Source organism: Myodes glareolus, chromosome 1, assembly GCF_982192425.1.
Source record: "Myodes glareolus chromosome 1, mMyoGla1.1, whole genome shotgun sequence".
In the NCBI taxonomy this organism is placed as follows: Eukaryota; Metazoa; Chordata; class Mammalia; order Rodentia; family Cricetidae; genus Myodes; species Myodes glareolus.
This window is the reverse complement of record NC_142026.1, coordinates 12,272,752-12,287,964: the sequence shown is the minus strand read 5'-3', so window position 1 is coordinate 12,287,964 and position 15,213 is coordinate 12,272,752. Positions and strand designations below refer to the sequence as shown.

The 15,213-nt window shown below is 40.9% G+C and overlaps 1 protein-coding gene across 7 annotated transcripts in view; it reads left to right on the top strand.

Moving 5' to 3' along the window:
* Positions 1-3,356: 3,356 nt before the first annotated feature.
* Positions 3,357-15,213, top strand: part of Ikzf2 (IKAROS family zinc finger 2) — a 149,205-nt gene continuing 137,348 nt past the window's right edge. Inside the window, exons 1-4 of one of the 7 annotated variants that reach the window (XM_048459117.3) lie at positions 3,357-3,656; positions 4,854-4,957; positions 6,456-6,504; positions 7,299-7,403. In XM_048459117.3, coding sequence (XP_048315074.2) covers positions 4,928-4,957; positions 6,456-6,504; positions 7,299-7,403 — 184 coding nt within the window. In that variant the 5' untranslated portion in view covers positions 3,357-3,656; positions 4,854-4,927. Of the gene's footprint in view, positions 3,657-4,282; positions 4,533-4,795; positions 4,958-6,455; positions 6,505-7,298; positions 7,404-7,562; positions 7,641-15,213 lie in introns of those variants that run through there. The other 6 variants (XM_085698689.2, XM_085698714.2, XM_048459120.3 and 3 more) reach the window with 6 other exon arrangements.

Here is a 15,213-nt window from a genome sequence, read left to right as displayed (position 1 = left end):
AAAAAAGTGGTCATATTTTATAATTCGTATTTTAGACACACTCTCTTGCAAATTGTTTCTTTTACTAATTGCACTTAGTGGTTATAAAATTAAATGGGCTGCAATGGCTGGTCACCCAGTTTTCTGAATTGTCAGGTAACCAGAAATAATTTGTTATGAAGTTGAGGAATCGTAGAAGTGAATTTCAATCAACACTACATTTTTACAGAATTTTGCATTTTGCATGCAATTTAGCCCCCCTTTGCAACTGATACCTGTATAATGTATTTGATAATATCTACGAAGATATCAATATCCTTCATGTGGATAAGGGAGAACTAACATGCTAAGGTCACCTGTAACATGACATATCAGCTAAGGGCTGACCCACCTCATTAAGAAATCAGAATTTATCCTAGTTAAGTGTGTTCCTTGACAATAGCTTAACATATGGAAGGAGGTATGTGCATCCCTCTTCATTCATTCATTCATTCATTCATTCGTGTTTATTATCAATGTAGTGCCAAACAGTGAAGTCACAAAACGCAATCTCTGTTCAAACAAGAGTGAACTCTAGCTGAGCAGTGGTAGTGTATGTTTTTAATCCCAGCACTCCAGAGGCAGAGGCAAGTGGATTTCTGAGTGCGGGGCCAGCCTGGTCTACAGAGTGAGTTCCAAGAGAGCCAGGGCTATACAGAAAAACCCTGTCTCAAAAAAAAAAAAAAAAAAAAACCAAAAAAAAAAAAAAACCCAAATAAGCCAAACAAACAAAATCCAAGAGTGAATTCTAGCTGTGGAGTTAAGTTTTATTTTAAAGAATCAACATATGGATAGACTATCCACAACAATCCTGTACAGGACATATGCCAGGTTCTAGAACGATGCTCACCGCAAGGATCAGCTTCCGCAGCTCAAACAGAAAGGAAGAGAAGGAAATGGTGATGTGAGAAATGGCAGAGGAAAGGGAGTTTGGCTCCGCTGTCATACCTTCTCCGAACTGAACATCTTATTCTCTAGCAAGATAAAGTGCACTCTACTCTCCTGGTGGTAGCTTTTCTTTCACAGTTCAAGTAGACAGTTAGACAGCTGTCTAACAAATACTATACAGTGTAGCTATGGCCAAGGACACAAGGAAATCCATTCTTTAACCACTATCAAAATATCATGGAGGGAAATCTTGCACAAAGTGAATTGCTACAGTTTATATACGGTTACTTTCTCATGAATGAATTTCATTGTGAGTCTGAACACCGGCTTCAAAGGCAAAGAACAGAACCACGCCATTTAGTTTGTAAACACATTCTTGACTTCTTCAGACCAGTTGATTTCATCTTGGTCTGCAAATGAGAAAGAAACATGGGATGTTAAAAGATGTCCTAATTCTCACACTTCAGAATTTTGGCCCCCTAAAATTTGTGCTTCCTAATTAGTCCCTGCCTAATTATCTCACTCTTGGGGAAGCCGACGACTGCTGGTGAACTGCCTAAAGGTCCAACCACTAGAGGGAGAAGGTGTGCCTCTGGTGACTAGGGAACCAATGACAGCAGCTCATTAACGGGGTAAGTTTGGAAGGCTCTAAATTAAGCAGTAGTCAGTTAGGGGCAAGGACTGTATCAACTATGGTAGTTAGCTCTTTTGACCACGGATCCTTCAGATTTCATAATGGATTTTTTTTTTCCTGCCGATGAAAACTGTTGCTTTTAACTATGAAGACATTGCCTTTTAGTACTGAATGTTTTCACCTTTCTAAAGACCACAGAGCACTGAAACCTGCTTCAGGAGAGAAGGAACGTTTAGAGGGCGTCTTTCAGTTCTTTATACATATAATTTTCTTTATAGTATTGTTACTCTTTATATACTGAAGAATCATACATTCCAATTATCTGAATTTGCTGCCGGATGAATTGATTGACTCCTAGGTTCTGTTTAGTTTGGCCTTTCCAAATCTTATGTTAGGGAAAAAAAATTTTATTCAGGAAGTTGAGAAATAGGTTAAAGATTTAATTTTAACAATGTCACAGATATTGCAACTTAAAAATAATCAGACAAATTTGAAAACCTGAGCACAAGAACAAGTGATTTCTTTCCAATGAAATGTTGTATCTTGTTTGCTTTATTTCATCATTCGCCCTAACTTAAAAGATATATAAAAATGAACCGAGTCTACAAATACTGTTGCTTAATAACTGCAATGCAAAGAATAAGCTTTTTAAAAGTAAAAATAAACATATTAGACATTATTGGGGTATCCACTGAGTACAACTGTGTATGAATCCTTTGCTCACACCGAAATCCAAACCCAGGGCAGAGTGGTGCTTCAGATGAAAGTTGATTTTATTTTCAATGTGTCATATCGCTTGCTTCAGCGGAAAGGGGGGAAGGGAGAAAACTCTCGGCAACTATTTCTGGGATTCTTTAAAGGAGTGGGAGGCACAGCGCCTGCTCCTCTTTCAGCATTGATTTTCTACACAATTTGCGATACGGTTTCTCAGAAATGCTGTTTGGCAGTCCTGATAATTTCATGTGTTTTCAAACTTAACCCACCCAGACTACACAGTTCAGTATTTTCAGCTCCTTTCATTTTCCTTTTCCCTTTAATTATAGAAGTCTCTATTCCCTTTTCTGTGGTCTAAGAAAGATAGTAAATGCTGCTATTTGTAGACTGAACATGCATTTGTTTTCTTCTGGACGATTCCTATACTTTCCCATCCACCCCCACCATCCACCCCAAACGCAAACGTCGTGATTGACAAAAGGCTAGCAATACTCCCAGGCTAACAACTTTTTGGACCCTCACGGTTCCTTTGACTCGGGTGGATGTGGCACACGCCGGGACGGGATTGGATATAAACGGCAAGTAAACACTCTAATTTTAAACTTGCACTGGAAAGCACTTTCACAATGGGGACAGTCGCTCTCCGAGCGCACTCGCGAGGGCCCCTCCGCCGGGCTCCGTGTCCCGGGTCGTCCAGACAGCGTCCGGGAGGCGACGGGCCGAGGAGAAAACTTCCCGCGGCCGAAATGAGCCGGGGGAACCCGCGATCGTGCCTCCCGCGCGGCCAGCGGAGAACGTGAGCTGGGCGCGGGGGAGCAGAGAGCGGGGAGCGGGGCGGAGCCGGCGCGGGGGGCGCGCGGGGCGCGGAGGAGGAGGCGCGGAACCGCGCGGCACTTGTCCTGTAATCGATTGCCGAGCGCGCCGAGCGAGCGGCCGAGCGCGCAGACCCGCGCACCCGGCCCTCCCGCCCGCGCGCTCGCTTGGCTTTCACGGACCCGGGCGCTCGCGCACGCGCGCCCCCGCCAGCCGGCGCGCGTCCCCGCCGCCGCCGCCGCCGCCGCTGCCGCCGCCGCTACCGCCGCCACCTCCGCTGCCTGCCCTCCGCCCGCGGGTGTCTGCGCGAGCCCGGCCGGCGGGGGAGATGTGCTCGGGCTCCGCCGGATCGGTTTCTCGGGGTTTGACCAGCTGTCCCGGGCTAACCCTGCTCCTCGCTGAAGATGGAGGAAGTAAAAACAGGATTACCCTTAGCTACAGATCCACTGCCTTAGTTTCCACCACCAACTGCAGTGCACAAACACACGTTAGGCACAGGAAAGAAAGAAAGAGAGAGAGGGAGAGGACACACTAACAGTAAACACAAACAAAAGGGTGATGGGATTATTTTACTGCATGCACTGCTGAGGTAAATCTCCGCTTGGCTTTTTGCGTGGGGAAGAACAGCTCTTGTTTTATTTGTCTTCTGGTTCATAGATTATATATCAATTTGTGTATGCTTTGCAAAGGGGGGGAGTGTTTTCAAAGTTAAGTGTAATTATATGGAATCTTCTTTAGCGGTGTGGTGTGGTCGAATGACTTGTTGCTGTTAACCAGTAATAATAATAATAAGATAGGCGCTTTTCTTTGGGGAGGGATGGGTTGTGGCTTTGATTAGGGTAATGCTTTCTGTAAAGGACGCTCAGGGAATCTGGTTGAAGATGATGTCCTTAATGTATCGTCCCCTTCTTGTAATCTGCTTCTGGGATGTTAATGGATTAATCAGTTCTCATCTCTATAGCTGTCATGGATTTGGACTTGTTTTTGCTTTGTTTTAACTTGAATTCCAAGAAGAGAGCTTGGATAGCCCGGCATAAATTGCAGCTGTCTAGATAGAAGGTATTATCCTGTTGAGATTCAAAACAAAACAAAACAAAAATAAATAAAAAAAAAACCGAGGGTGACACATGTATAAAAGCGGCAGTTAAATCGCTTTGACAGGTTCTGGTATGGGCGAGAGAGATGGAATGAAGATTTAATTTCTTTTTCTTTTTTCTATTTTGCCAGAGGCCACAAAACAGTCCTGTGAAGTTGGCCTAGGTTCCTTGCTGGGTTCTGCCTGACTGTCCCTCCCCTCGTACCCCCTCCCCTTTTTTCTTTCAGTTTTCTTGTCTTAGCTTTTGGTCGATTCTTAAGGAACCGGTGGATCAAGTTTTTTCTCTTCTTGTTAATCGCATTGCTGTAGCACTGACTGACCTCTCTCTCTCTCTCCCTCCCTCTCTTTTTTTTTTCCTCTTTCCTGAAAGTACGTGGTGCCATTCCTGAGTGACTTTTCCTACTAGACCATCCCAAAGGGACGAGGGGGCGGGGGCGGGGGAGGAGGAGGACAAGGAGGAGGAGAAGGAGGAGGAGGTGGGGGGGGGGGAGTGTTCCTTCTCTCTCATTTCTTGGTTTTGTTTATCAGCCGATCTGTTTGCTGGATTCGGGCTTGGAATGACCCACCTGTAAAGTGCTTCCCCTCCTCCTCGCCTTGAACTCTGCAGGGGGCTTGGCCTGGAGGGGGCCAGGGAGGGGAGGGGGGGGGAACACAAAAAACTTCTTTCTTTCTTTCTCCGTTTCTCTTCAGCCCGACATTGTCACCTCCTCTTTGAGGGGTTAGAAGAAGCTGGGATCTCCCGACAGAGCTGGAAATGGTGATGAATGTTTTTTAATCAAAGGACAATTTCTTTTGTATGTACATTTCGTTTCTCTTTCTCCTTTTTCTTTTTCTTTCTTTTCCTTCTCTGAGGGTTTAATGACCATTTCACTGATGGGGTAGACTTCTTTTGCTTCTAACTGACGCCTCCTTTTAGTATGTGTGTTAAATGTGTACATTTTTAAAGAGATAGACGCATCTGTAAGATCTCCGTAGAAACTGCTCCCCTTTAAACTTTATGGATCCCTTTCTTTAAAACCTTATGTAATCATAATTGAAAGAATTTGATAAGGGTAGAGCAGGTCGGGCTTTAACTGCTATGTAGTTACTGAGGTGAGAATTTGATCTGATTATTCCATAAAGAAAGAAAGAAAAGTTTTTTGGGGGTGGGGGGGTAGGGAGGCTGGTGGTGAAGGGGAGGGAGGGAGAAGGGAAGTGGTTTTGGAGACAAGAAGTGAAGCTGCCTGTTTTCCAGTAAGTAATGGAGAAATTCCAGGAGCCAGGGCTAAATATACTTGGCGATCAATACAGAAATGGCTCATTGTGAATAATTTAGCTGCTGGTGCTGTGAGAGTTTTGAAACTAAAGGCAAAAAGGACCAGGGCCAAAGAAAAAAAAATAAGTAAAAAAAAAATCTCTTTAGGACTTGTCAATTCTTTAACTTTTCCTTTCAAAGAATCCAGTTAGATTATCGATCTTTTCACTATGAAATCAAAGCTAGGGGGTGTCGTCTCTTAGAGTTTACTTTTGTTTCAGAGGATTAAGTTCTGTTTTGTGTTGCTGGTGCCTGAAAACCATTCCCCCATACTTGGGTAGAAAATGATCCCCTCGTGCACAGCCAAAAGTTTCTGAACTGTTGGAAATCCGAATGTCTTAAGTAGGCTTGGCGTTTGTCTGCAGCCATGGTCTGGCAGGAAATTAAGGGTCCGTTGAGCAGGTGCTTACACAGAATTTGGGGTAGGCTAAAATGTCAATACAAGCCGGAGAGTTGACCAACTGCTGCAGAAGCCTTCAAGATACAATCTAGCACTGAGTATTTTTGTTTTGTTTTGTTTTCTTATGTTTGTTTGTTCTCCCCCTCCCTCTTAGAACATGATGAACCAACTTGCAACAATTGTGAATAGAGCTGTCTGTATATGAGGGAAGTCCTCAAAGAACAGTGTGATTGGGAAGTAGGGAATGGTAAAACACTTAGATAGCGGTGATAGATGGCAAATCCGACGTGTACCCCCTCTGCATTTTTTTCCCTGCTAAAACAGGTAAATTTTGGTTAAGAGAGGCATTCGTTTCTTGCTACAGCCCATCTCACAGCACACTTAATCTTCCTTATCCTATCTCCAGCAGGAATCAGATCATTTGCAGAGAGTTCAATGACTTGCAAATGAGCACGCACAGTACACTGTAGTATGTTTCTTGGGCACAGGTTGCAGGAGCAACATGGACTAACTGCTTGGGGCTTCAAATAAGTTAAGAGTTTAATGGCAGATCCAAGGAGGACTCCTTGGGTTAAGGTCATAATCTTTTGTTTTACAGCACTGCACTTTGACTATGGAAGCAGAGGCTATTGATGGCTACTTAACATGTGAGTATTCACTTTCATTAATTTGCCGTGGGTAATAAAGTTAGCTTCGTGTTACCTGCATGCGAATTCCTGAGCCATGAGTTTTTGTTACGAGTTCTCTAATTTTATCTGCTCGTCACTATTGTACCTGTTAATGACTATGAGGAAGTTCTAACAGACGCAAAATACGAAGGGGGCATAGAAATATACTCATTTAATAAAGGACATTATTTAATAATTGTAGCTTACAGAGCTTTACCTTCCTATTTGATTGGTTACCATTTAATTTAAATTTAGAATACATTCCGTTACAGATATATCTTGTAGTGTGGTGTGTACTAGAGGTTTACTACTAGGTAACCTAATTTTCCAGACACATAATATGAAAGAATTAGCTTCTTAAAGTCACAATTTTTTTTTAAAGCAAGCTCTTTTTTGAACCATCCAGCTAACACAAACCTTTCACTTTAAGAATTGTGTATGGAAGAATTAAATTTGATTATTAAGGAAAAAAACTTACTGCTTTCTCTAGGATTATTTTGGATGCCAAATACTCCCATCTCCACCGACCTGTCAGAGTGTTATGATAATAAAGTTTGTTCTTTTTTTTTTTAATTATGAGTGAGTTGTGTTTTTGGTTTTTTTTTTCATTTCATTCATTTACTGTATATTTTATTTCCTTGTAGATTCTCTTAAAAGAAAAGCATGTTTCTTAAGCATTCAGTTTTGCATGCCCTTTGAATCTGAGGCAGTCCAAGTAATTACACGTTATGTGACAATGAACAGAAACCAAAAGATTTTATTTTTTGAATCAGGTGACAATGAGCTTTCACCTGAAGGGGAGCACGCCAGTATGGCCATTGACCTCACCTCAAGCACACCCAATGGACAGCAGGCCTCACCAAGTCACATGACTAGCAGTAAGTCTTCATTTTATGTTCTTTTTTTTTTCTTTTTTAATTCTCAAGTGAGAAATTTGAACTTGTTCAGTCTGTGGGGTCTGCTCACTGTGTGGTGTGGCTGCTGCTGTAGCTTTTGCTAAGGAAGGAACAACTCAGATTTATTTCCGTTCGTTCTAGTATCATAAACCATGAGCCTACTTACTAGTCTGAACTATCCCAAGGTGGCGTTTGCGAGCTGGTGCTTACCTGTGCCAGGTAAGAAATGTTAGGATTTGCTGACTATTGTTTCGACTTCCAAGTTCATACCTAGATTTGTTGTTGCTTGATTAAAAAAAAATTGTGGGGATGTGTCGTTTTTCCAAAGTCTTCTTCGTAGTTTTTTTTTTTTCTTTTTCTTTTTACTAGAAGTAATTTTTTCTTGTCTTGGTATGAAGCTAAAGCATCAGTGGTAGAATTGGAGTGTTGCTTGCTTTTTAAAAACAGATGAGGCAGTGTAAAAAATCTCTTCCCAAAAGGATTACAAGTGCAATGTCATTGACAATTTGTGGAACTCATTCACATCCCTTTCTGTAGCAAAGCCAAAAGCAGCTTGCTTTAGATTGTCCAGAAAGGAAGGAAGACTTCTGGAAAGCATGTTTTGGGTCTGCAGGAATGGCAGTTTTGGCTCTTTTCTAATATTAGTGTTTTCAAATGGAGAATGTAATATTCATTGTTGAGTGTACCAAAGAGGCAGTTGGCATGCTGTCAGTGGCTGAGGAGGAGATGCCTTTATTTGTTAAGATTGTAGTTTGCCTCCTAATTAAAATGTTTTATCAGATTAGTTAATTAAGTGCAAATGGTTTGCCACTCCTCAACACAACTTAAGAGGTCCTTTCCTTTGTACTTTGGGTATATGTTACAGTCTGAAGTAGAAAGGGCATGGTTTATATTAAGTTTAGTTTAATTTACAACTTTTCGATTTGGGTGATATGTGAAGGAGACTTCTTTTTTGAAGACTTGATAACTGAATAACCTATTTAATTACAAGCATATTAAATCAGTTCTGGTTATCTGAGAGAAATTCACCTTTTACGTTCTCCTTAACCTGACAAGTTCCTGTAAAGTTATAAATTTTATAATTAGTGAAGACGTCTGAATTCTAAGCAAAAGTTTGTCAATTCCTCTTGAATACATTTTGCACTTCATTACCTTCAAATGATCTTAGCAAATGACTTGAAATTGTGATTGGACTGTTTGGCTTTACTTTTTAAAAAATTTTTCTTTCTTTTTGTGAATGAGGAGAACTTACTCAGAAAATTTCATTCTTGAGGCAGACTTTGAAATCCCTCTGTGTTGTAGAAAGGGAAAAATAATGATGTTGTTGAGTGATTCTTGGTGAATTATATTGTTACTCTCTTGTGATGGATCTTGTAGCGCTCTTTTTTTTTTGCTTATTGATTTGAGAAAAGTTATATTACTGTAATAGTATATAGAGATTATGCACTTTACTATTTAATGTTATTACTACTTTGGTAGAATATGTTTTTATTTGTCAGAAACAACTTTTTCATAAAAATGTCTAGTAGGTCAAGTTAGATTTATAGGGAGTTTCTATTGTATTCTGGTTGATTTTAAGCTACTTTCAAAAACATTGAGAATATAAAATAGAGAGTACTGTTGGTCACACTAATCTGTCACCATCCTTAGTAACTGCTAGAAAATTAGCACGAAAATCTTTGCTTTGGGATCTTCTTTTCTGATTTCTTCATTCAAAGAGGCATTTCTCTTCTTTTTAAAAATAAACATTGCAAAGTATGGCAATGATTAATTTGAATTGCTTTTTCTTTTTTCTGTTCACACTTGATCTTTCCTCACCCAGCAACAGTAAATGTAAGTTTGATAGTTTTGTGAGCTTTTTTTTTTTAATTTAAATTTACCAGCCCGTGGCAATTCCATGTTAGTACAGTTTTTGGCTAAGTGTTCCGTGTTTTTAGAGTTGCTGGTTAAATATTTTGGCTCAAACTTCAGAGCTGTCTGTTGCATCCTTTATGTAGCCTCTATTTACAGTATCTAGGTTACCCACTTAGGCGTGAGATGGAGAAGATACCCAGTTTTCCTCTCTGGGAGATCTGGGAGAATATCAGCATTTTAGATGGCCCAGGCAAACAGAGTTTGAGAAAGACTCTAATTTGTTAACTAGAAGAGAGACCTTTCCCTCAGATGTTTGTAACTTGGAATACATTTTTCATGTGGGGCCTGAAAATCCATTCGTATGTGAGATCACTTGCTTCTGTATCCGTTGACACACGCCATTGACTTTGATACATGGAAATACCATGTTCTCTGCATTACAAGATAGACTTCCAGTGTATTTCTTGCAAGTCTGCTTCTTCCAGACATGAAATTAAAGTGTGGACAGGAAGGTATGAAAGCTGGAAGTCAGTGTGAAAACTTTCTGGTAGGATGAGACAGTTTCGTAGTGGGAAAGGGGGATCTTTGTGTGTGTGGGGAGGGAAGGGGGGTGAAGGATTCTTTTTAAAAAGCTTAAAGAAGAAAACAACAACAACAACAATGCATGGTCTGTTATAAACTAGCATACTGCCCATAGCGCCAGCAAGGTATGATAACCCCCCAGCTCTGCCTTCAGGGAAGGGATCAGTATCATTGTAAGGAAGATACGACCATCCATCGGTTTAGTGGCCTCAGAGACTATTCTAAGATGAAGGGCATCTGTATACTGGGTGGGAGCAATGGCATAAAAACAATGACAGCAGCTATCCTTATTTGACAGTGTGAGAATAGAGCAGGGGCAACTTGGGTGAGAATGAAGATTGTTATTGCGTCTGACAGTTTTGGGTTTTAAAATTATGACTAAGACAACCTCCAAGGAGGTAACAGATATTAGTGATCAGAATGTCTTCCACTGATACCTTCCTGTGTTTTAGAGTGATTTTTTTTTCATAGAAGGCTTTAGATTTTTTTCTTCTGGAATAAAAATCTCTTTGATAGGCGGATGAGCATTGTTGCCTGAGATCATTAGTGTCCGTGTTGAGTTTGCTGACAATCTTCGGTGTCAGAGATGACAGTATGTACCTGGATGGCCACTGGAAATCCACAGTGTTACGTGATTTTAGAAACAGAATCTGGAAGTGAAGAATCTGAGATAGACAGCTCAGACAGGGTGATAGAAAAATAATCCGTATTGTGTTTTGGCCCATGAGATGAAACTTCGCTTGTGACTCAGTCTGTTTCTGGGTTAGCTTGTTCCCAATTCTTGTGACCTTGCCTGAGTATCAGTTTCAAATAGTCTATACTTAACAGCTGACTGGTTTTAACATTTAATTTAAAAATATATCTACTAATTAATTAGTGTGTATGTATGTGACATGCATGGCAAGGCCACAGGGGTGTTGGTTTTGGTCAACTCTTTCCTTCCACCGTGTGGATCGTTGGTTACTAAACTCAGGCCGTCAAGCTTGGCAGCAATCGATTTTGCCCACTGAACCATCTCATCAGTCTTTGAACATTGTTTTAAGGTTAAAATTCATAATTTCTCTTGCATCTACTTTTATGCCAATAAATTGCATTTCGTAGCAGGCTAGAACTTAAGGACTATGAAAGTCCAGGGTGACTTAAACTTTGTTTCTGTCACTGCAAAGCCCCAGCTGTGCAGTCGCTGCTGTTGCTCAGTCAGCCCGATGGCCAGGTGGCACGTATGGAATCGGAAGAAGCAGTCATTCTAGTTCTGCAGGGCTCTCACCAATAATCAGGTCAGAGAATCTAGTTTATTCTTTTCATAGCGTTTTACATTCCTCCTTTTCATAGCTAGTTTCTGTTTTTAGAACACAGAGAGGCAGACGTGTATCCCGAGTTCTATTTCTTGCATGTGAAAATTGAGGCTGGAAGAAGTCAGTTGACCTCTTAAGACACCGAAGGAAGACAAAATTCCGAGTTGGGATATTGCCTTGGGGGTTGCTTAGCTAACTTTTGTCACTGCCATGGCAGCCTGTGATGGTTTCTGCTGGGCCCAATGTGGAGCCATGTTTTAGTGACAAAAGGCCAGCATTTGGAAGCAGAGGAGAATCGGTGTGAAGCTGGAGAGATGTCACTATTCCTCTCAAGCTGCCTTCCAAGATGATTTGTGCAATATGGCTTCTTATGGGACTCCCTGGCTTTCTGAGTTGTCCTCTGCAGCTTCAGTTTGGCAGCCATGCTCAGCTATGTTTCCATGTTCCTAATGTAACACCAGATGAGTTGGCTGGAGAGCCTAGCTGTTTGGACTCATAGAAGTGTGTGTGTGTGTGTGTGTGTGTGTGTGTGTGTGTGTGCGCGCGTGCGCGTGCGCGCACGCTTGCTCAGGTGCAGGTATATATATATATATATATATATATATATATATATATATATATATATATATATATATTGACATTTAGTTCTCACTTGCTAACAAACGGAAAGCAACAACAAAAATCTCTGGCTTGCTGTCTTCATAGCCATCAGAGTTAAGTGTCATAACTGTATCAAAAGGAGAAAGGAAGAAAAACAGTTTAAAAGGAACCAATTGTAAGCGTATATTTGCTGGTAATTGACAGCAAAACTATTGTATTTCTTCCCCTGCACCTCATTCTAGCCTGGCTTCCCCGCTTCTTTTTCTTTTCTTCTTCTTCTTCTTCTTTTTTTTTTTAGGCTGTTTAGAGATGAGAATTAAGGTCTTTCTTCAAACACAGCACAGCTTCCTGTATAAAGGTTGTGTCTATGTCAAACTCTGCCTCTCCTACTTGAAGGACCGTTTTCTGTTCTGAAATGTAACATGGTTGATTAAGTTCACTGGGACTCCTCCTGTAAGCTGTCGTGCAGGAAGGCCTTGGGAGCCAATGCTTCTCTTCCCTTTTGGTACATTGATATATTTTGAATAGTGATGTATTTTTGATCTTGTGATATTATGGAAAATAAGTGTCAAAGTTCAAAAAGTGAAGGAAAAATACTTTGCTTTTCTTTTTTATATCTTATATATGTATATGTGCATCATATATATATATAATATATATTATATATTTGATAGTATTTTCCTTTGTCAGCAGATACTCCAGTGTCTCTACTTTGAAACTGATCAGGGATATTTAGGAATTTGTTTTTCTTTACAATTCTTATCAGTGCTGGGCTGAGAGGGGTAGACGTGTCGATGTTGTTGAGGGTACAGCTGGTGCCCGGATGATGCGTTCATGCTCCTGACTTAGTCTCCACAGTAACTCTCTGAGGAGGGAAAAAATTTCTCCACTTGATGACATAAAGCCGAACATCCAAACGTGTGTGCGCGTTCACTGACTTACGCTCGAACGCCTGCTTTCTCAGTGACCTACTAACTTCTGATTTACATGTAAAGTACAGTGTTTCACTTCTCGTCCCTGGGCTCCAGTTTCCCATCTGGAATTTGGGAGCTAACTAAGACCTACCCTACTGTGCTGCTGTGGTAGTTAAGTGATATAGTACAGGGAAACTGCTCAGCACAGCCGCCAGCACATGGTCGGATCTGATTCGTCGTCGTCTCTGAGGCTGCTGCTCAGAGTGGTAGAGTTATTTATTTATTTATTTATTTATTTGTTTATTTATTTATTTATTTATTTAATGTACTAAAGACTCATAAGGAAAAAAAGGATTGTCTTCAGATACAGCTTGAAATCTGGGTCTTTTGCTCTGGCTGTTTACTGCATGGGGCACAGAACAGAGGCAGTATTTCTGATCATTTGGTACTAAAAATATCATTTGTTACTTGGTGCATCTATGAAGTGTGTGACTAGAAAAAAGTAGAGTTTGCCTATTTATCGGAGTTTTCTTTTAGTGGTTTCAGTGTTCATAACTAAAGGTTTCTCGTTGTGGTGTGTGTAGCGATCTCTACGGTGTGTGTAGAGGTCCTTGCTTATCGTCTGTGCTACAGAGACACCGGTCATTAAGACAGCAAACAGGAAATCCTAGTGGGGTTTCCAGCCATGCTGCCCACCAGTTCTTTACCTAGAGTCCCCATCTTAAACTTAATCTCATTTAATGCTTCTGAATTCGGTTTGATAAGTTCTTTTATAAAAACTTGCGTTGTTCTCAATTATATTTATGAGTAAGTCGACATCGGATCACTGTGCCAATGTTCAGGTGCCTGCAGAGTTCAGAAGGGATCGTCAGGTCCCTGGGAGCTGAAGTGGCAGGTGGTAATGGGCTCTGGAATCCAAATTCAGATCCCCTGCTAGAGCCGTGTGTGCTCTTAACCACTGAGCCATCTCTCTAGCCCAGAGTGCCATAAGGTCTTACCTTCTGACCGCTTCGTAGTCCGCATTGTACATTTTTGGTGTGATAGCTTAATTGTTTGAAGTCAATGTAAACTATGACATTTAGTCTCAGATGATTGCCTCTTTCCTTTATTATTCTAGTAGATTAAGTCGGCAAATGTTTGCCTGCTAATCTCTCCAAGGTGAGGGGAATGAAGAGGTCTGCTAGCTTTGCCCCTCAGGAGCTATACTCTGATGGGACAGACCTCAATTTATGCCCAGTATCATATTGTAGTAAGCTGAGTTGGTTCGAGAAGGTGAGACGTCCCACGACTTCAGAGGAAATTTTCTAGAAAAAAGCCATTTTAGCTGACATGTGGTAAGCATGAAGGAGTTAGGAAAGAAGCGAAAGGCTTCCTTTAAATGGCTACTCCCAGTGAGGGGTGAAAAAGAACGTATGGCATTCTGGGAAAGAGAAATGAGCCGGCTGATATTTAAGGAGTGTAAAGCTGGGCTGTAGGAATTTGAAGGCACGGATGACCCTGGAGAGTTAATCAATGTAGAACTCTGGAATATCTTGTATGACAGGAAACCTGGCTTTAACTTTGAGTGGAGCCCAGAGTGCTAAGGAAGCAGGTGATTTCAGTTTTTTGTTTTTTTGTTTTCTTTTGTTTTGTTTTTTGTTTTGATTGACGTGGGTTTAAGTGACTGTAACATGGAGGTGGGGGTGAGGAGCAGGCTGTGGATGGTCAGTTGGGGCTTCTCTAGCAGGCTGCTGTAATGATTAAGTGACAAGCCATGAGAGCCAGCGGTAACAAGATGAAGAAGGAGAGAAGGATGTGGGTCACGTTTTAAAGTGAACTTTGATAAGAGCGTTAGGAAATGGGAAACTGAGTGTGATCCGTAAGTTGCTGGTTAGATTGGGCTGTGTCCTGGCAGTCAGCAAAGATAGGAAACACTTAGAGCTAAGTCACTGGAAAAAAATTCCTAGTTTTGAATTTGGGAGGTGATAGCAGTCAGCAGGGGGGGGGGGAGGGAGCAGGCTAGATTGAAGCATGAGGCCCTTGTCAGTGGCCACCTGTGCCCGTTCATTTCATTGTCCTGTCCTGCATCAACGCCACTCCAGTGTTCTTAAAAATTCAGTCATCAGTAGTTGTTAGAATTTTGACCAGTGGCCTTGTTCCCTCGGTTATCCCATTGAGTAAAACTTCTCTGTTGAAATGCATAGCCACATGACTTTGTAAACTCCTTGCTTAACCGAATCCCTTTATTCTATTTTGAGAAGTTGAGATATCTTATGATATTGACTCACTGGTTTTTAAATAAAATATCTGAGTCCTTTTCTTTTAAAGTTTTTGTGGCATATTTATTGTTATAAATTATATGTATTTAAAAACTCTAAGCCTAGTATTTACCATAAATCCAAATGTTTATATTCTAATAAATTACCTTTATCCTCTAACTTGTATCTTTCTTAATAAACATGCAACTTATAGTATATGACTAATTATTAAATAGGTACCAGTCAGTTCTGCTACATAGTCAAGGAATTTTAGCATTCTAATTCAGATTCTTTTTAAGAACTTTGAGAT